The sequence below is a fragment of the Motacilla alba genome, chromosome 1, assembly GCF_015832195.1.
Source record: "Motacilla alba alba isolate MOTALB_02 chromosome 1, Motacilla_alba_V1.0_pri, whole genome shotgun sequence".
Taxonomy (NCBI): Eukaryota; Metazoa; Chordata; class Aves; order Passeriformes; family Motacillidae; genus Motacilla; species Motacilla alba.
Window position 1 is genome coordinate 113185007 of NC_052016.1, and position 23303 is coordinate 113208309.

The 23303-nt window shown below is 35.2% G+C and overlaps 1 protein-coding gene across 7 annotated transcripts in view; it reads left to right on the forward strand.

The window, feature by feature from the left end:
• Positions 1–23303, forward strand: part of IL1RAPL1 (interleukin 1 receptor accessory protein like 1) — a 687863-nt gene that overhangs the window by 509634 nt on the left and 154926 nt on the right. For all 7 annotated transcript variants that reach the window (XM_038131495.1, XM_038131526.1, XM_038131505.1 and 4 more), the window contains one exon: positions 9553–9627. In XM_038131495.1, coding sequence (XP_037987423.1) covers positions 9553–9627 — 75 coding nt within the window. The remainder of the gene's footprint in view (positions 1–9552; positions 9628–23303) is intronic.

The following is a 23303-nucleotide window of genomic DNA, read 5'->3' on the forward strand; positions in this document are numbered from 1 at the left end:
GAAGCAAAGCCCTTGTCTCAATGGAGCAGATGAAAAAAAGCTGCCTAGAGGACAGAAAAAACATGTGCACTCAATGAGAAGTATAAAAAGAAAATAAAAAGTCTTCTTATTCTTCATGAAAGTCTATTTTTTTTTTCAGTTTTTAGGTCACAAGAAATGACAGTATGTCCAAATTCCTAGCAGAGCAAAGACAGATTCAGAAGACTAAATCACTGAAATTACTTGGAGAACAAAGTAATTGTTCTAATCTTACAGGTCTAAGACAGAAACTGAACAGAGAGCATGAGAGCAGGTCACCTCTTAAATCACATGATTTTTAAATAGAGCAACACAATTAAAAGGTTGAATACAAATTCTGAAAGAGAAAACTATATGAAATATGTAAAATCTTTAATTGCAAGGCCTTTAAAAGTCAGCTCACTGGAAGACTTGAAGCGCTCAGGGTGCACAGGGTCGTCTTCTCTTTACAAGGCCTCCTCAGAGGCTGAGAAATCTTACTTTGAAATGTCAGCATTATCAGCAGATTGATATCAGATATAATTATTAAAAAAAATAGAGTATCTAGAATTTGTCTGCAAATATCATGAGCTAGAGTATATCCAAGAACTATCTGCCCTAACTCCAAAAAAAGGAAGAAATAATAAAAGCAAGGCAGGAACAAGTTTCCCAGTATTACCATTCATTTCCTAAAATCATTCTTCTGCTGATGCTGCCTTCAATGAGGTACTTCAAATTGTGGCTGAAAAATCTTCCTGGTGGAAAAAAACCTGGAGACACTGATGAACAGCAGCTGGACATGATCCAGGTGTGCCCAGGGGGCCAGGGAGGCCAATGGCACCTGGCCTGGGCCAGCAATAGTGTGGCAGCAGGACCAGGGCAGGGATTGTCCCCTGTACTGGGCACTGGTGAGGCCACAGCTCAAATCCTGTGTCCAGTTTTGGGCCTCTCACTCCAAGAAAGGCTTTGAGGGGCTGGAGTGAGTCCAGAGAACAGGCATTGGAAGAGAAGGGACTTAAAAGACCTGTAGATGTGGCACCTGGGGACATGGTTTATTGGATTGCACAGTGTTGGATTAGCAGTTGGATTGACAATCTTAAAATCTTTTCCACGTTTCTTCTGGAAAAGATTCTAGAATAATGATTCTAGAAAAATTATTCTAAAACACATCCCATTCCTTAGGTTTGAACTCTAAATCTGAGACAGGGTACACAAACAATAGGCAAAAAAAAAAAATATTAAAGGAAACTGTTGCTAAATTTCAAAAGGATTTTTTTATTAAGTTTGCCTAAATCATTATTATTTATATAAATCTGTTTTGCTTAATGAATATGGCATCTTTTCAGGTGCCTCATTGTTAAGAATCCTCTGTGAGTTTCTATTTGTTTCATAATCCTTATCTAAGAGTTATAAACACACCACTTCCCTAAAGACTCTTCTGAGCAATGTCGAGAGCCAACATGTAGACACAGGAGCAGATTCCCTTACAGGCTCTGACTGCATTGCTGCTGAATGACACACCAGTGAGCTGCTTCATTAAGCTGAAACATCAGAGGAGTTGCTGGTGGAAATGCTCCTTGATACAACATTTAATTATTTTTCTAACAAGAGATTTTATTTTCAAAAAATGCTCTGACAATATATAATCTGACTTTTTGTGGCAACAACATTCTTTATTTTTTTTTTTTTCCCAGATGATCTGATACCTCTAAGACACAAGCGAAGGAAAACATTTAACAGACCATGTAGGTAGACCAGGCTTTAGCACAACATCCTTTTCATAAACCTACACAGGAAATCTCATTTCCATTATCTTGATTTAGGAATCAGTTTTGTACAAAAACAGTGATGTAGTGTAGAGAAACTGCAGGCAAAAGAGAAAAAATATTTTGGATATTTTAGATACTTCAATATTTGTATTTGGCTTTCTGTACTACAGGTCTCTCTTTTGTTTGGGGTTTTTTTGTGGGACATGGGGAATCCTGTCACCATAATTTAAAAAAAAAAATCTTTTCGAATTAAAGCTTTGCTTTATTCCTTCCCTTTTTCTTCATAAGATCAATATATCAATCCCAAATCTGCCACATGGAAAGAGACCAAGAGCATCTCAAGATATTAGGCTGATATTTCACTCAAATGTTTAACTAGATATATTCTTTTGTTCTTTTTGTGTTTCGAGACTGCATTAATATCTGCCATGGCAATCTTTTGATTATTTGTACTTTTTCCATGGAGATGATCTCTGGGAAATGCCACTGTGTGATCAAGAAAACCAACATCTCCTCTGAAGTCATAGCGAGAGCACAAGTGTCACATCAGATTCAATTAGAGATGAGCAGATAATGAAAACCCCAACATCTGGCTGCATTTGCTCTTCTCCAGTATTTACTGTGTTGTTAATCTCAGGGGACTCACAGGCTTAAAACATTTTAAAAGGCTTCTTGGAAATATTCTTCCCATCTTTTAGATTTCATTTTAGTGATATCTCTTCTCCATATGCATCAAGAAAACCTTTGCAATCTCTATTGAATGCAAGTTTAGATGTTTCTGCACTTTCTTTTAGGAAGGGCTGATATTCTATTCAAAGAACAATAAAGGTTTTTATTTTTGAAAAAAAAAAAGTTTATTGAAAAAACTAAAGATTATTGTGAAAAACATCAGAAGAAATGATTAGGTGTAAAAAATAAAAAAACCATTTTCATTTATATGCCGAAAGCAGTAAGGGTGGGGAATAGTTGTTTTGTTTTTTTGGAGTTTTTTTTAATGTGTGGTAAGGAGAAGACAATGAGAAAGACATAAACTGAAAGGAGAGACATTTTTGTCTTGCAATGCAAGATTTATGGGAACATTTCAGAAGATAAAAGCTGATCTTGAGTCAGTCATAGTGGAAATGAAGTCACATTAGACAGCTCATTTACAGTCATATGCCTATGGCTTTGCACACATAACTTCAGTGTCCTTATATGTATCTGCCCTCAGTTTGAACTGCTTGATTCAGCATGCACACAGCGAGGCAGAATATCCTTACAGGGCTGCTCTGCAATTCATGGCATATGTGACTTTAAATGATGCCCTTGTGAATGAAAACCAATCTGAATGTAACTGAGAGCGGAGATTTAAGGTTGTTAAGTCTCAAGCAGGTATAAAGAAATTCCTTCTTATGAAAGACTTTGCCATATATTTAGTTTTTAGAAGGCATTGATGTCTCTATTGATAGGCCTGAATACATAGGACTGTATCTATGTATGGAGAAATAAGGACAAAAACCAGCATCCTTGCATTGCATTACTTTTTTTGCTCAGCTCACATTTACTCTTAGGAATCTCAGAGTTCTCAGTATCAATACTCATCTGGAAAGTGACTGTGTAGATTAATGTTTCAAGACTGTAGCTTCAGGCTGGACATAATTAATTTTATTGCAATCTACTGTAGACTACTGCTACTGCATTACTGCATTTTCTTTTACAGACATTTTTATTAAAACAAAGAAACGAAATATAAAAGTATACGTCAGAGTTTTTCAAGGCACTGCAATTATCAACTGGAAAGCTATAGTTTTTCCTTCTACTATTACAGTTACTTATGATTTCTGAATATGGCCATCGAGGTCAACTTTCATAACTGAGGGCTTTCCAATGACAGCACTTTATTTTCAGAGCCCTCTCATGACACTTTAACATAGCAATCAGAACCCAAACCCATTGTTTTACTCTAGATTCAAACCTTCTCCACTGGTGTTGGCATAAGATAACCATGCTTGACAATGCTTAAATAAATGTTCAGATGAGATAGTTGGAAGGGTGAGTGCACCCCATGCATTTCACAGCCAGGCCCAGGACAGCTCTGGGCACACGTGGAGCTGGCAGCAGCGCTGGCTCTGCTGCAGAATTGTAGAATGGTTTGGGTTGGAAGGGACTTCAGACGTTATCTGGTTTCAGTCCTTCTGCCATGGACAGGGTCACCTTCCACTAGACCAGGTTGCTCAGGGCCCCATCCAGCCAGTTCTTGAACATTTCCAGGGGTGGGGCAGCCACGGATTCCATGGGTAACTTGTTCAGCTTTGCAGTCTGTCAGACCTCCTCTATATCCTCCTGAGCTATCCCTCCCCTGACAGAAGTACCTTGTCTTCACAATTGTCTGTCTATGACAAAATTGGCACAACAAATATAGGAGATAAATAAACACAAGCTCAGAAAATTAGCAAGAAAGTACATGGAAATGATGAATTCTCCTAAGTTTTTAAACACAAACCAAGAGATGGAGTCTTTTTGAACTGTGGGTTAAATTCAAAGAAACAGCACAGACTTCATGAAAAGAATTCCATGTCTCTGATGTCCTTTGATTTCCAAGTATAGGAATATTTTTCCTTTGCATAGCAATGAAATCTTCCCCCTATTTAATCCTGTGCTACAGTTACAATATCTTCCAGGGACAAGTCAGTCATTTTTTCTAAAAATGATCTAAGTTCATAAACATAAGAGGTTTAATCTCATTGCGTTATCTCAAATCTCAGAAAGATCAGAAGGATTTTCATCCTCAGAATGTAATTTTTACTTCAATAAAACATTTGAACCAGAAAAGCTCTAAAATATATATAACTCAGACTGGACAAGTAAGGCAACTATCCCTGTGAATTTTTTGCCTGGAATGAAATGTCCAGACAATAAACTGGCTTTCTGATTTTCAGACAATTCCACAAAACCTGTCTTCCTGTAAGAAGTCAAAACCTTTTGTATTTATTTTCAAGAGAGAATCTGAGAGCTCTTCATAAAACCTAGATCTTCGGAACTACAATTTTTCTATTATAAAGTTTGTGCATTTTGAGGCAGCCCCATTTTGATGCCGAGATTAGTGCCAATTTGATATACAGGTTGAATTAAGATTTCTTCATTGCATGTGTTAAAATCTAACAGTTGGCTGGTCTCTCCAAATGATGGTGTTTTGCACAGAGCAAGCGTATGTACCTATCATGCGACCACATTCATCTGAAGCTAAAGCAGCAGCGTAGGAAGAGGAGCATGGAAGTCAGTGGCTGATGTAAAAATATTATCTTCTGGCTGGTTTCCAGCAGGGTGACTGATTGTGGTGGCTCTCACTTTCATTACCGCAAGAAAAATTGTTCAATATATTTTAAATGTACATCCAATCTGATAGACACGGAATGTGAATTTATCCACTTTTTCTCTGAGCAGGATCAATATGTCTGCAGCTGACTGGTATTTCTGAAGTTGTATATTAATTTTTAATAAATCTTCAGAATTGGTTACTTCACCTTTTTATTTTTTTAGCTTTAGTTTACTTCAAGTTTGACACATATTTGTTTTCAAACCATTCATCAATGATGGTTCAGAAGTCAAACATAAGATGAGCTGTAAATTTGATTTATGATCAAATAGCTTTCCTTTAAAAGGCACTGACCTATCAATCCCCATTGTTTTTAAAGAGGAATATACCAATTTTGATTAAAATGATTTCTTGATTTTAAAGTGGTGGGGGTGGACAGTGCTGGGGGGAGGGGTAGTGCAAGGGTGTTGAAAAACAAAAGCAAAAAAAGACAAAGTGAGAAGGAAAGAGAAAGAAAAAAAAACAGGAGGGAGGAGGGAGAAGTGAATCCATGCGTGAGTAGATAATAATATCCAGGAACTAAGATTCTTGCCAAGAGACTTGAGAATTCCCTCATGCAAGAATAGGAACCCAAGCACTCTGTTCCTCCTGTGTGACAGCCATGTTGATAAGCACTACCTGGTGGGAAGAGGATCTTCTCTTTATATTTTTAAACATATTCAAAGGATTTTTGTTCTTTGCATACAGTACAGAACAGGAAGTACTTTCAAATCATAGATATTTTTGTAGGACATGAAAATTATTGCCTTTGTGCATCTATTTATAAAAAAAAGCATAAAAGGTATTTAACTTATTTAAGAGACCAGATGTAGTTGTGAATTTTATAAATTTTGTTGGGTTCTTGCTATTTAGTAAAATTTTAGAAAGAAAGAATTAAATTATGCTTTTGCTGTTCAATTTAGTAGATAAGTGTAGCTCAACATATCTGTCTGAAAATAATATTGATTTTGAACAGACTCTCAATGGTTTAGTTAAGAAGTCATTCCCCATGATTTTAAGGTTATGAAAAAGTTTATAGGAGATACATAGATCTACTCCAGTGTTTCTAAACTAAATGAAGGTTGCAGTAACTCTGTGTTGTCTATTAATGTTTACTCTCCATAATGGAGAGTGTACACTTGAGAGGTGTAGAGGCTGCCAGAAAAATTCTCATGTCTGCATCAGTCCACTGGAATGAATATGCCAGAACGAACTTACATACGTTTCCAGGCTAAGAAATGGATCAAATAACAGACACTAAAATCCCTGTTTGACTGAGGAAAAGTTTCAGGTCACCTTGGAAAATTTGATATTTAAGCACATATAGTAATTAAAATTCCTTTCCTCAAACTCAATACTCATATTTACAGTATTTCTCTACAGTCTAAAGCTTTGGAATGCAGAGTACCCAAGGATATTTTTACTTTTCTGGACAGGTGAAGGAGTCAGCCCTGGGAAATGTGATTGTTATAGGACAGGCGTAAAACAGTGTGAGGCTGGTAGACATCTAAAGGAATGCAATGCTGGGACACTTTCCCCAGCTTAGAATTTTTAGAGTTACATTTCTTACTAAATATAAACTCTTACTGGTTACAAACACTTTTAAATAAGCATATGACACAATGAACTTCTATTGAGTCTTTGCTTTACTATGGATTAGGGAGGTTTTGTGCTCCTGGGGGATGGGACAGAGTGCTCTCTAAGCAAAATAGGAGGAATGGGTGACAAAGTAGAGAACAGAGATGCTCCTTCAGGAAGCCTTGAAAAGTTGGAGAAAATAATGGAGTCTAATAAAGGCAAAGGCAATGTCTTGGTCTGGAAGTAGAATAATCCCATGCAGCAGAGCAGAACCTGGGACTGAGTGGGAAAACGCTTTGCATGAACGGTCCTGTCAGCCCAGGAGGACAAAAAATTGAGCATGAGTTGGTGAATCCCAACTGCACAGCTCTTGGCAAGACTTTAGCCAGCGTGTCCAGGAGGGTGATCCTTCCCTGTCCTGCAGTGTCTGTGAGGCCACGCCTGGGACACTCAGAAATTTTCAGCTTTTTGTTGTTCAAAAAGACCGATGTACTGAACCAAGTCCAGCACAGGGTCACTGGGTGGCTGGCAGCTGGAACACCCAAAGTGGTAAAATCTGCACCCACAGAGATGTTCAAAATGTGTCTAGATGAGGTCCTGACAACATGCTCAATTGGACCTGCTTCCAACAGGAGGCTGGGTCACTCAGCTTCCAAAGGATCCTTCCATTTACATGCTCCTGTGATTCTGATGCATCAGTTATGTGTCTAATTTATTGTTTTCAGTAGCATTTTATTTTTTCAATTCTGTATGAAATCTAATAAATTAAACTGGATATTAATTTTATAACAACTTCATACTTCTGTTGAAGGATAACTCATCTCCACATTCTGGGCCTTTCCATTTAAAAGTAGAAATCTTCTTAGAGACCTGAGATACAGGATCATAAAAGTAATGTTGATCTTTGCTTAAATTGATAAAAATGCTGGTTTCTAATCTACTTATTCATTGCATTCAGATTAACTCCACAAGTTACTATATCTTTACTTAAAATGAGGCAACTTTGCTCACAGTTTCAAAACAGATTTAGAAAAACAGTGACTCAGAAGACATTATCTGATGAATAGTAATTGAATTGAGAATGACAGAAATGGAAAATTAAATTTAAATTCGTAGTGGATGTTTAAAAAATGGCAATGTGCTGATGAATTGTGAGCCTTTACAGAGAAGTTAAGAAATGGGAATGACTAATTTTACAGTTTAAGAAGAAAATATATTTTGAATCCTTTTCCCTTCCACCCACTTTAGCCTTTAAGAAAAAGAAATAGAGAAAAACAGACAAAAAGAATTAACATTGGTGTAAAGAAAAGTAGCAAGCCAGAGATGATGCCAAAAATCTTTCAGCTCTCTCCAAAGCCCATAGTGCAGAGTGATTTCCCATAGAGACTAGGAGCTGTAAGAAGAATGAACTGAGAGAAGGTTTTTGGACCAAATATACGTGTGTTACCACTCCACTGAATTTTGATTCATTGCTAGGTCTGATGGGTTAACACCTCTGATATCAACTGAGTGGGTTCACACTTTTATCGTATAAATGATAATCTCTGTAAAGCAGACACACGAGTTGATAATGGTTCCATTCTGTAATTGTTGCAAAGTTGAAATTAAGGCTGTATCTTTTAAAGAACGTTGATAATTTTCTAAAAGACCAGAGGAAACATAATGAAGAGAATGCAAATAAACTCTCCTGCTATTCCACTGACAGGAGACGAGTGTGTTTAGTAGATTAAGCCCATACACATATGGGTATGTGTGTGTCAGTAAGAAAAGGAGCATTGATTTTGACAAGTTGAAGGGAACAAATATTCTAGAGCTATATCAAAATGTCAAATGTATTTTAAATCTGCGACAGCCCATAATCTGTGTTAAAAACTGAAGTATGAATTGATGCTGAAGAGCAGAATATCAAAATGTTGCAGGTGACTAGAAAAGTTGGAAATTTCCCATATTTACTACCAGTATTAAAAGGGGGAAAAAATCATTCTTTTTGTTTAATATGCCATGCACTCATCTCTCAGACATAGTAAAAAGTACACTTGCTAACAACAACAAAAGTAGTAATAACAATCAATCAAAAAGTAGTAGTAATAATCAATGTCACTTCTATGAATCAAGTAGGCAGATGTTGTATTTAGCAGAACAGGATGATTTATATACATGCATGGTTTGAACACACTTCAACAACCTTCAGAAGGTCTTTGACCACTGCAAAAATCATTCTATTCCATTATTGCATAAAGTCTACTAATATTATTTCAGAGTAGACCAGAGGGAAAAGAGAAGCCATCGTATTAGGAACCTTGACATTAATTCATAATATCCATTCCTTGGATTTTGAAAACTTATCTAGTACTCCACTTTGTAAAGTTTCAGTGTTGGGAATATCTTTTCAAATAAAATTTTCATCAAATATTCTAAACTGTTTTACAGTAACTTATGTTATTTATCTTTTATTGCCTATACCTTATAGAAAAGTAATTAAACATCACAGCAAACTGAAATTCTGGATAATATTTAAAAAGGGGAAAATTACAATGTCCGTGTGTTTTTGATTTGGGGTTTTTCTTGGCTGGTTGGTTTGGGGGTTTTGCTATAATTTTTGTTTTATTGCTTGGTTGTTTTTTTGGTGGGTTTTCTTTTGTTTGTTTGTTTGTTTTTGTGGGGGTTTAAAGAAATTACTTTTCTAATACAAGGGCCTTTAATTTTGGTGCTATATTTACTGTCTAAGCAAAAACATTTACAGCTACTGAAGGCATGAACATTAATAAAACAAAAGAAAACCAAAGCCTTCTTGAAATAATAGGTATAAAACCAAGTCTAAGTCTATCCAATACTAATCAGAACACTACATATGTGAATTTCTTTCTTTTCTAGCACCACTAACAGATAAACCACCAAAGCTTTTACACCCCTTGGAGAGTAAGCTAACAATTCAGGAGACCCAGTTAGGTAAGTAGCAAACACAACCTCTGTTCAAATTGTATGAAGGAATTTGATGTTTTGATGTATGATGGTAATGTGATGGCATGTTGACATTAATAATTTAATTGAAAAGACATTAGGCACATGTTGATTCCATGCAGAGATGTGCGGCATATCACTGACAAGATTGTTGTTGACAAAAAAATCTTAATAATTAATACTGAATGCTAAGCTTTTGGTGACTGATACTGGGTTTTATCTTGCTGAAAGTCAACAGTGACCAGAGTATCTGATTCATTGGGATTTTGTGATTGAAGTTCTGCTCAGAAGAACTGTGCTTGTTGGCAGCAAAGATATTCCATAATTACAAGGTTTTTCTGGGGAAATCATCCAGCAAACAGTAGTGTTATCATAATGGCATCTGATAATTCTGAATGTATGGATGTTTATGCATAGATGAATGAAGAGAAATTGATGCATGAAGAAAGCATTTTGTTTCACTTCTTCTAGTCTAGTGGATGGTGGGTATAATTGGTCACTTTTGCGACCTCCTACTGCTGCAGAGGTAATGAAGGCTCCAAAACTGAGTGCATGAGTTACTAGATTTTTTTAGGATACAGCAATTCATCTCTTTTGTGGATTGGCAATGAGGGCAACTTGTAAGAAACAAACAGTGTGTTACACTGGAATTATGCTTTGGTGTCAGAACAGTAACCTATTGATAGATTTTCTAGCATGTTGGCTACAGGAGAAAATGGAAACCAATCTGGTGGGAACAAATCTCATCGGAAAAAATATATATAAATCTCACAGAAAAAAATACTGCAAGAAAAGCTCAGTACATTCTGCAACACAACATCAGAAAAAGCAGAAGGCTTGCAAATTAATTCTGACAGTCATTGGCAGAGCATTTTATGGGGATTACCAGCTTATGGATAATAGCGGCCAGAGAATAACTCATATTTTCTTTGATATTAGTAGACTATTACTTTGAATGATTCAGGCTATCCAGGTAAATTTCTGACATGCTGATATACAGGTTTTTTTAGAAATTATTGTATTGAAAAGGAGATGTGTAGCATGTTTCCTTCTAGAGCTACTTTCTGTTGTTCTGAAGGTATTGTTTCTGATACAGTGATTTAGAAAATCTTTCCTGTATGCCAATCCTAAATGATTTTATGTTCTTTGAACACAAGACTAGGGAACAGAGAACAAAGTGACTGCATATTTGTTTTTTAACTAATGTTGCTTACTGAGATATTTTTGATGAAAAAAAGGAAAAAAACAAAAGCATAAGGCAGAACCTTTCTGGGCTTTGATGTTGTCCTACTAAATACAATGCATGGTGAGACTATTTCAAGAAGAGTCCAATTATTAATGGCTAGCTAGAGGTTTTTTGTCTATGAGTTTTAGAATTAATCTCAGTTTTGATTTCTCATAGTTCTGAGAAACATATCAAATAGTTTCAAAAGAGCTGGATTTGAAAAAATACTTTTCAGAAGACTAAATAGCTATTGGTGAATATAAAAGAGTTAACTTGAAAACATCACTTTCAGACACAGATGATGAAAATATCACTTTCATCACACAGATGTCTGTGTGATGTTACAGTACTTAGCCTTATATCAAGAAGATACAAGAATATATTAATTTGTTGTTTAAAAGCCTGTGAAAAACCTGTGAGAACTGGAACAACTGAAAAAAATTGATATTTCCCTAACATGAAAACTGTGTTTTTCTGCTCTTAGATTTAATGTCTTAGTCCTGCTGGATAACCTTCAAAGGTCTATGCTTCCCTGAGGAAAGCTAGTGTTCATTTCTGGGGGTCAGTTCATACCTTGCAGAGATGCAGAATATTTTAATGTTGGAATAATGCCAAGGTTCACTTAGATAGCTGTCAAAGCTAGGAGAATCCTACTCACCTGAGACTTGGGGTAGCCACATTTTGTCACCAGTTTAGACACTGCCAGAAAAGGTTAGTCCTCCAAAATGTATTTGGGATGGTGTGTTTGTCCCTTACTTGGAAAATAAAAGTGTTGGTGGACACTGGAGAAGTGGAATGGGTGATATTCCCATTCCCAAAGTGAAGACAGAGCAATGAGCTAGGAGCTTGGGGCAGTCCAGGATTTCTTTAGCAGGTCACCAGCTGCTGGGGAGCTGGGGCAATCCCTGCTCTCCCGCCACATTTCTGTCCTTGTCACCTCGCAGTCCTCCAGCTGGAGTTGGAAATGAAAGAGATTATGTGTTTGTGTCAGGGAATGCTCTGGGAGGTCACACCTACTTTACAGGGATGTGTGCAGCTCCTGGTGCACATGATGTACTGAAAAGTCAGCGGTGGTGCTTCACCTCCAAATCTTCCCCTGTGGAGCAGTGCTGGGCACACTTCTGAGGAAGACCTCAGCAACAGCAGTGTATTTGTGTTGAAAGAGTTACTGGAGTTCAGTTCTTAAACAGAACACCTAAATGCAGTATCTAACTAGAGGTGTACCCAGCTCCCAAGACATATCTAAGACACATCTTATTCATTTGGCTCCAGCACTGCTGGGTGACAGAAATATGAGGCATAGTGGGCTCTTCTACACACAGCAGTTAAAACTAATGTCATGGGATCACAAACCTGTTGTGTCATTATCTTGCTTAGCTTCATGAAACAACATCAGACCAGGATGTGACTGCAGGGAGGAGTTTCTCTAAGGGGTGACTGATATGGCTGAAGTGAGGCTTGCTAAGGCAAAATCAGACATATCTGTTTATTTCACTGAATAGTAACCAGAAACACACAAGATAGAAGGACGGGATAAAAATTGAAGGCAATTTTAATTTCTCAAATATTTTTCATAGAAAAAAGCATGGGAGAGCTAAGGAATGAAGTACAAAAACAGAGATGAGGAAAGAAAGATTAGTTTCTGGACTTTATGTTCTCTGCTTGCTACTTCACTTCCAACTTTGCAATCAATTACTTAATCCTGTTGCAGGGATAAAAAATGCTAATTACATTCAAGCTTTTCTCCTGTTCAAAAGGCTTTTATGTAGATATGTGACCCCACTATAAATGGCTTCTCTGGAAACAACCTCTCCAGATAAAATATTATGTTAAATACACTCTTCAAAAGAGTGTGTCTTGCAAAGCTTGGAGCTTTAAGAAGAAAAAGAGTGTTTTCAGCTCTGAGCCACTCTTTGGTCTGGCAGCAGCATGAGCCAGAGAGAAAAAAGCAGGCGATGAGCAGGAGGCCAGGGGAGGCAAGGCATGGGAATGAAGAACACAATGACCAAGGAACTGCGTTCCACAATATTCTTCTTCTTACCCTCAACATGCTAACCAAATCAAACTTACAAATCCCTGATAACATGAGACCCTCCTTGTAATAATAACAAAAACACAAACCTGAAAACACTAACGCAGACCTGTTCAGGAAGGATTGAATTAACATTGTTCCTTATATATTAGAAATCCTGAAACGTTGGGTAACTATATTTTTAATTATAGAGTTATGCAGAAGTTATGTATTTATGATAGAAATATATCATATCTGTTAAATGTAAATTTCTTTTTAAAATTATATTCTGGGACTTTTTATTGGTAGCTTCCAAGTCTTTTCAGTTTCACTTTTCAGGTTACAGTGTTTTTCACACCAACACTGTCCAATACCTGCCCCCCTCAAGGAAACAAAGAATATATTATCCTGACTCAAAAGTGTCTGATTTTAGTAACCAGTTGGTTCATATCATGTTGCTAAAGAAGACAAGTGTGATTCCACAATATGGATTTGGATTTGGATCAAAAATTCACAAAATATGAAATAATTATTTTAAAAACCTCACAAGCTAGTTAGCCTCTGTCCTCCCCACTTTTTCAATGTGTCTCCTGGTTCTGCACAAGGCTGTAATTTAATATGCCAAAATTCACCCAGAAAAATAAAGCTATTGTTGGATTATTTTTAGCTAAGTAGGCTTGATGTTAGAAAAGAGAAATAGACAATCAAACAAAAACAAAACAAAACAAAAAAACCCACAAACAATTAAACAAAAAAGGAATAATTTCCAGCACAATATGAATGGACCTAAAAGGTAAGTTTGTACAGGAATCCAAGAGACTTTCCCTGTCATCTGAATAAAGTGAATTTTCTTAAATTGTATCCAACCCAAAACATTGCTTGTGACCAAATACACAGTGAATACCTGTTTTTATCTAGGGCATTATTTTGATAAAATTAAATTAACTACTACATAGTGAATTGGGGATTTCTTCTTTCTCACCCTTCCCTGCACAGATTCAAGAAAAAATTTAATTGAATACTTTTGGTACATTATTTCTAAGGTGGTAACATAATGCAGCTCCCCATCAGGGACAGAGGAATGCTGATGCATTTATAACACTGTATTGCCATAAAAATTTTCCATGGAAATTGACGTTGTTAATGACAAAAGCCATCCTTAACTAGGTTAATCAGTAGATGTATAAATAAATTAACTAAAATAAGATGCAATAATTAGCAATCAGTGACTCCTTTCAGGATGGAAATTGAATTGAAAGAATACTGAGAATTTTCATTTCTACAGATTACATGTAAATGCTCTATTCACTCTGCAACACAAACATATTTTTTTCATTATATGAAGAATTTAAAGTTTATATGCTTACGTCAACTGTCTTTAAACAAAATGGTACCTTTTCTTTTTTGATAATGTGTTTTAATTGGACACTTTTTCTTTGATATATTCTACGATTAGTTTAACATAATATGGGCAACAGTCTCCCATGAGAATAATTAAAACTGTAAATTCAAAATTTACTTCCCTAATGCCATCTAATTTTTAAATATCTATATCTATATCTATATCTATATATCATCTATATATCTATGTGTGTGTGTGTATATATATATATATGTATATATATATATATATATATATATACATATATAAGAGCTTGGATTATCCTTTAAAAAAAAAAAACTTGGGTTCTTTTGAAAAAAAATGAAAATTCAAAAGGCTTTTTTTCTGTTTGAACTATTTATTGCAAAAAGTTACATTTAAACAAATGAATTTTTTAAGAGTTTTTTTTTTGTTGAGAAATTTATAACCTCACTGTTCTGAAATATTTTGGTTTACTATTATATCAATTCCTGGGCTAGACTCATCTAGTTAAACATTAGGAAAAAGCTTTGCTGAAAATCTCACATAGTTAATGACTTAACTGCATTCTAGTTTGTAAAAAGTGAAATATTTGAAAGCTAGTATAAATGGATAAAGGGTATACATGCTATCAGCATATGGAAAAAACATCAAGCAAAACCACAACAAAACCTCAAGCAAACAAACAAAAACAAAAAAAGAAGAAAAGCTAAAAGTGTTTTTGACATTTTTTTCCTACCAAGATATGAATAAAAAAATATAAACCAACCATTCAGGAAAACCTTACACCAGGAAATATTTATCTGACTGAGGCAGAAGTTTGCATTTTGCTGTTAATTTTGCTGTCTTTTTGTCAATGATAATAGTTAGATATGCCAAGCAGTTCAAGCCCTGTTGTTGTGGGCTCTGAGGACCATTGTGGGAGAGACACATTGAAAAATAGAGAGCTTGTGAAATGTCAGAAGCAGCAATGATAACAGCAGCGAGGGGTTTTTAGTCAGTTTAAGCAAATTTACTGAATGTCAGGATTATCTTCTGCTTTTTTATAAATGTGTTCAAACAGGATCATTTGGTTGGAAAGGGAGAAATTATCAAAAAAAAGTTCTCTTTATTTCTCTGAAGCAGTTCTGTTACGCAGTTCAGAACATCAAATTACCTACTTTAGCATGTATGCACCTTTTTTTTTCTATCAAACCAGATGCAACCTGACCAAAACTGCATGCAGACACTTTTACATGTTCCACTTTAAACAGGGAAAATATCTTCAAATTTTGTTCTTGACATTTTCAGCTTTCAAGTTCCAAAGGCAGGAGCATGACATTAAAGTGGGCTCCCAACAAGGGTCTTCACTTAGGAAAAATAAAAAATCTAGTAAACAGGGTGATAACAGAAGTTTTAATCTCTAAAATAAAATTAAAAAAAAAAATTTAAAAAAAGTGTTTTCAAGGTAGCCTAAACTCCCTTCTTAAAACTTTTAACCTTGAGATTGCATTAATCCAACTATTTTGTAGCTGAGACTGTCCATGAAGGTGCTAACACAGTTTACTGAAGGGACAATGCATGAGTCAGAAACTTTCAACTGCACTAAGGAAAAGTTTATGGTTACAGCTCAGTGACAACATGTCAACTGATTTTCCTTTCACTCTTTTTCCTAATTTAATCAAATCCTAAAAGGTTATGGTTAAGATATTTAAAAGAGCATATATATTTTAAAGCCTTCTTTTTCTCTCTTTATGTATTTTTGCGTGTCTGAGAATAAATATATATATGTATATGTATGTATGTATACCTAATCTCTCCATATATTTATATAAAAATATATTTATTTATTTATACAGGGACAAAATTTGATAATGCATTTGTTAAAATTTTATCCCATTTTATCAGTGCTTTCTCTGGGACACATTTATCTGATTTAATGGTGGAAGAGTAAAACTTTTTTATTTATGCTAGGTTATAATCCATTGAGAAATGTCTGCTCTAGAGTGCTATATAGCATGCTGATCTGTGTTAAACATCTAAACAGGATTTAATGAAATCAAGTGTCTGTTCAGTATCTCTGCAGCTATGTCAATTTGATTCTTTATGTACTGACTAGATATATGAGAATATTCCATTTCATATTGCTTGTGCAATACAACCCAGTTTACTTTGATAATATGAGAGCAGATTTTGCATATCAGTTGGATAATCCTGGATAATTTACGACTTAAACAATCAAAAATTCTATGTTCCTTACCCTTGGAGTAAAATATACTCAGATGCAGCAAAACCTTTGTAGGAATATTCTGTGGCAGACAGCAGGACATAAATTATTGTAATCAAGAGCATATTAAGTATGCACAGCAATAAATGCAATTTAGGCATATATAGTACATTATTTAATGTGAAATTATAGTCCTAGAAATACTTTATTTTGTTCATCAAAACATCAGGAATCATATTGCTCTGTGATAATTTTTTGCCAGATTTTTTGCTCCAAGATGTACTTAGTGTTTCTGAATTATATGTAGGGACTTCATTATATATGATGCTGAAAAACAAACAAGTGTTTATTTGCATTAAAAAAAACCCCAATCATACAATGGTGCTGTGCACAAGCATTAAAATGTTAAACAGCAAATGCCAAACTCCAAAGTTTAATATTGTGTACCGTCATTTATAACTGTATTTAAATTAACTCCTCCAGAATATCTTGCCATAGGGACAGAGTTCTCTTGTGAGGAGAGAAGTTAATCATACATAAAGGTCATCTCAAGAATAATTTATTGGTGAAATGACAAACATTAATACAATTTTTATTCAGGAACTTACAGTTTTTACATGAATTATTCTGTTTTCCAGCTCTAGAATAAATGCTTTCCAGCCTTACAGGTAAAGTCAGCATGTGCTCATGCAGTTCAAGGAAGGAGTAGTTTTACATGGAGCTGCATTGAGCACTGGTTTTGTCTTAGACACACTGTGGATTTGTATTAAGATTCAGTGCTGCACACAGGTTTAATTCTGAAAAATCCATCTAAATCTGCATGTAATCTTAATAGCAAAAATTACTGGGGATTCGAGAGTTTGTCAGGTCACCACAAAATAGAAAGTTGTTTGAAGGAACATTAAGTGTCTGGAGGGCTTAAATGCTTTTGATAAACTCTTACAGTTTAGAACATAGTAGTGTGAATATTTTGAAGCAATCAGCTGAACAGGATCTTTTTTAATGTTTGTTAAAATATGAGTAAACCTGAGACTTCAGATTGTGCATTCTGAAGTGCTATTCCTGTCTATTTTAATTGGATATTATGGATGAATACACAGGCTGTATCAACTCAAGATATAACCAACTCATATTTGTAATAAATATCCAATTTTTTACCAATGTAATATTGCATATTTAATATCTGGGGAACTTGAAAATAAAAAAATAATATAGAAATTCAATTTGCTGCCACACAGCATAATTGATAATAAAAAATGAAAATAACTCCAACATTTTACATATGGTACATATGTATTATAAAGCTTTATATAGCATTTTTTTAGTAATGAATGCACGAAGAACAATAGGTCAATGCAGTCCTTTGGTTTAGGATAGGCTTGAGAATATTAGCATAAACATGGTTATTAGTCTAAATTTCATATTCACAATTAAGACTGTCAGTGAGTTCAATGTTCACATGCCAACCATAACTGGTGTCCTGTATCTGTCTGAGAATGCTTTACAGAGTTATAAACAAAAAGTAACACAGCAATATTTTCCACAGTCTGTCCTCTTTTAATTTCTTATTTTTTTGCCTGAGATAAAATTCTGACAATGGATTACTTAGGTACTTTTGTTCTTTTCCCCACAAGAAAGTAAAATATCACCTGAAACAAGAGGTTTATTGAGTACTTAATTTTCATGCCAATCTGAAAGTATACACAAATGAAAGACCAAATGCAGAACACCCCACCCTTGTTTCACTGATCTTGAGACACATGGAGCTAGGAAGTTAAAGGAGAGAGGAGGCATTCAGCTCAGCAAACCCCAAATTTAAATTTACAGGATTTTTTTTTTGTGTTTGTGAGTGTTTACCTGGAGCTCTGCAGCAAATGTCACCTTCTAATGAATCAGTAATTACAGCTGCTTAAAGTGTCCTTCACCTAGTTATGTGCTATATTACCAGTATGCTGGTGTCATTCCAACAGCTGGTTTACAACAACCGAAAATATTGAAAAAGAAATATTAGATGAATTTTCTACTTACCGTGAAATAAAAGGCATCAAGTAACTATTCATGTTCACTACAGAAATAAATGAAGCACATACTTCAGTTAACCACATTAGGCTTATTTAGAAAAATTTATAACAACCGTTGCAAAATTACTTCTCTGTACACTAATGTAATGAATAGATTGGAGATGTGAGGCTGTAGGGTTATAAGTTTAGGTTCTTTCACAGCTTTCAAAGCAATTAATTTGAAGTAATAAATGCTTGTAATTTTTAATCATTCATTCATGGTCAGATTTTCATGAGATATCTAAGAGCATGCATGGTTCATTTCTCCTCATTAAAAATCAAAGGAGGACTAGCTTCTTGGTGCTGATTTTCTATGTTTAGAGATTGATACAAAGATACCCATAGGTTTACAGTAGAGAATTTTTGTGGGGTTTTTATGTGTGGTTTTATCTCCCATAAGTTTATATTAAACAGAGAATTCATCCCACTTAAGTAAAAATTAGAGGATTTCTGTTTGGAAGACCTTTTCAACTCTTAATGAAGATATCCAATACTCATATAAAGCAAGACAACTTAAAAATACAGCAGCAAATTTTATTTTTTTTTACCTTTGTCAAGTGGCAGTTAACATAGCTGATATCTTAGCAACATTATCTAAAGTGCCATTTACAGTCTCCCAATGCTTTGGAAAGGTCAGGCACTTAAAAAAGCTTATAAATGCAAATATTTCCCATTATGTGATACTCAAATCAGTACGAATATTCTCCTTAGCAAAAACAAACAAACAGAAGTTACATTTAGAAAGGCAAAATCCAAGACAAAATATTTTGGAACCTCTGTTAGGGAATAAATTATCTTTAGGGTTTTTTTAGAACGTTCAGAATAATTTACTTACTATAGTGAACACTCATACAAATGCATTACCAACAATAATAGTTCAACCTAGTTTTAATAAAAAACTAAAATGAGGACTAAAATGTTATTGTAGTGTTTACTTGGGGGACATATGCCAGACATAACTCAGTGTATTTAAAAGAATTTTCTGAGAGTTGATGCCCATTACAATTCACTGCCTGAATTTTATTTTACAAACACTCACATCTTTTCTCAGAGTTATCTGGAGAGTTCCTTATATCAGTCTGTCCCTGAGGAAAGGAGGAAACGGAGGTAGAAAATGGAGAGTGGTTTCCAGGGCAGACTGAGCCAGCAGCTCAAGAGGGAAGTGACTGTTCAGGCTGCTGCTTTTACAGCGGAAAGGGTCCTGGGGAGGAGGGAAATTTCACTACTGTTTCCTGCAGTTTCTGGATTTGGAAACCCATTGGTCTTGTTGTTTTCTGTTTAAAATGATTCCGACACAGTCATCTTGAAAGAAAAAATTACCCAAAGAACCCCTACATAAACCCCCTTTTAGGGTAAGATGCACAAAACCCATTAAGACACCCAACTTCTGCTGCTGTCAATACCTTTGTGTTCTTGCTATTTATGCATTATAAAGAATGTTCACTTTTTTCACTTGAGACCTCTGGCTCAAATAGGCTCCTGAAGTAGTCAGTAGAGCCTCTTGAGAGGACACACAGTTTCACCTGGCAGCTATGCCAGCCATTAATGGTGTGGTGTTTCATGATTGCTTCAAAGAGGTGTAAATCTGTGCTGCTCTGACACCTGCCTCCCCTCACACTCCTCCTATTTCATCCAGCTTCAGCACTCTTCCTTACAGGGTAGCAAAGCAATTTAAAGGAAAAGAAACCAATTCAAGCTGGATAACTTTCTATATTGATGGTGACGTGAGTGCAGCAAACCCTCATGCCAATACATGGTGAGATTGGGAATTACAGCCAGGGAGTAAAGGTAGAAGAAGGTGGTTTGGGCTCAAACTGGTTATGAAACTTCACTCTAAGTCTACACTTGGTCACAGTAAGTTCCCAAAAAGTGTCAATTTAGATCAAGAGATGCTTGCATGACATAAATCACATCACACCAGAGTGGAACTGCTTTGCAGCTACCTGCATCTTCCCATCAAGGTGGCTTTGCCAGGACTTTGGCAAACTGACAACTCGTTCTATTCCCTGTATAGGACTTTAGAGTATTTTTTTCACACATCTGGAATGACATACTTGAACTTGAAGTGTGTGAATGACTTCTTTCATGATACTTCTACATAACAGGTGAATGAATGCCGAATTCCAATAATATAATGAAATATGGTTTTCATAAACATTTTACATTGAGCCATTTAACAAGAAGAATTTTATAAGAGAAATGGAAAAGGTGTGGTGTATCACAGAAACTTACAGCCCAGATCTTCTAATGTGTTTACATTTTGACTACTAAATTTGTTGAAATGTAGCTCCATTAATTAAGATGTGTTAATGATTTGCCATGACCATGACAAGGACATCATTATTTTGATATTATTTAAAGATTTATTGAATCACACTGCTACTTAATTGACTATCTGGTATCCAGTTAAAGAAGCTTGAGAGCAAAGCAGACATTTAACTGTGATAAAAAGAAAAAGAGTATTACTCTTACCAACTTTTTAATTAGATGTTAACTTTGTTTATCCATTGTTCTTGCTCCAACTCCTTTTTACTCATCAATATGAGTAACAAGCACATTGGATGATGGTTCTTGTTTTTCTGCAGAAGTGCACATGATAGATTAGTGATACTGAGAGCAACATAGCAAATAATTTTTGATGGTCATACTTACACAGCTTGGAAAAATTGAAAGATCATTTTAATTTAGGAAGATGATACTCAATTTGGTGCATTTTCAGACTCTTAATACTGTCATGTCAGAAGACTTTCGAGCATTTTTTAGTTGTTCCTCTTAGTGGTATGAAAAAAATAAAATTGTTTCTGCATTTGAAACATTGCTTTGTTATGAAAAATGCACTGATTTTAATACAACGTACAACAGTAAGGTTGTTGACTCAACCTTATCTGTACAATACATTGAAAAAGTACAATGCATACAATACATTGGTGTGGTCAATGTAAGGATTGAGTGATATCTTTTTTTTTACTTTTGTCTGACTTGATGTTGCAGGCAATTATCAGTGAAAATTGTTCCAAATTAGTAATATTTAATTAGTAGTGTTTTGAAATTCTTTCACTTTCAGTCAAAACTATATTTTTCCTCAGGAAAATTGATCTGCTGTGTCCTCACTGCTCAAGCCAAACTACCAAAGCCCCATTCTCACTGTGTTTAGTGAGTCTTTGCACGCATCCTTTTTCTTAACTCCATGCAATTAGAAAATAGATTTCCAGCCTGAAGCAGACCAAAAGAGATACCAAGTCAGTATGTCTCCGAGTTTGAGGATCCCCTCTCCTGAACTTTGCTTGTCTTTTAGAAGTGTTATCTTTATTATGGCAAGCTGGTGTCACTGCCTGATCCATCGCCCACCCCTCAGCAGTACCCCTGCCCCTATCTCTGCTTTTGCTTTGTGGCAATCTGCTAACAAGTGTGGGTGTGGACCGACTCCTCTGAGCTGTCATAATATCCCAAGGCATGAGATGTAATTCATGAGGATTTGTGTCCTAAATTTAGTATGATTCATTCTGAATTAACCTAATGGATGAGGAGATACAAAGCGTTGAGCTGCCCATAGCAATTTAGAAGCAGCCCGCAGATGGAAAAATAAAGACTTCAGTTGTTTGAGATGTCTAAAGAGGGAAGCTAGAGCAGGTATTGCTGGTTACTTCAAAGCCACTTAATTTGAGTCTCAAGTGGGACTGACTTGCAGATGAGCTGAGTCTCAGTTCTTGACCCCAGCAGCATTTTCTGAGCTATGGAAGGTAAATCATTGCTGAAGTTTAAGGCTGTGGGGTTTTCTTTGCTTTCCAAAAGGCTCACAGTATGTGTTATCAGTTACCGTGCCACAAATGTTTTGCAATTCCTTGAACCGTGGTACCACATTTATGATTTAAAAACAATATAGAATCCTTACTAAATCATCTAATATCATATTTTTTTACTAAATATGTAACAGCTTTTTCACAGTTACTAATGATTAGTTTATTTATTTATGATCAGTAATTTACCTACCCCCAAATGAATTATCTATCATATAAGCAAACGTGTAGATAAATTTGCCTGTCTTATGAAAAATACAACATGATATTATATTTGAATTAAAACTCTGAGGTTATTTGAAAATTAATTAGGAAACTCAATACAGACAATAATCTAAAAATTGTTACCAGCTGTTCCTGCAGTTCATCTTTTGCAGCACAGAAATACATGCAAATACGTTAAAAGACAAAACTGTTAAAATCTGAGCAAAAGTAAAGCTATTTTTTATAAGTTTTTTTAGAGTCTCAGCTAGAAAAAATGTGCGACTAGAGAGTCTATAGAATGAAAAGCCAATGATACGTATCATAATTTTTATTCCCTAGTAAATTCTATACATAATTTTTTTATGAAGTATATAGAAGGATAAATTATTTTAAAGCCAGCAGTCTCCTTTAAAATTAGTTTTTTTAAAGGGAAAATGTTTGATTGGAATCCACGTATAGCCTATGTATATTATAGGCATAAATGGGACCAGATTACTGTAGCTGTAGATTCTACAGGCTGTATGGAATAACAATAAAATAAAAATCCAAACATTTTCTCATGCAGAGATGAAAACCCATATTCTGCATCATTTTCCTTATGGTGGTAAGCCATAAATGTGTTTTAAAAGACAAGGAGAAGTTGGGTTTTACCAGCTGAGTGTTTTCTAACAGATAAGAAAAAATATTTTTAAACAATTGTTAATTTTTGTGTTTAAACTTAAACAGGGCAAAGACAATAAAAATACAGGGTTTTTTTTCAATAGGTTTCATCCTTCCTCATGTATCTGTGCTACTCAGTTC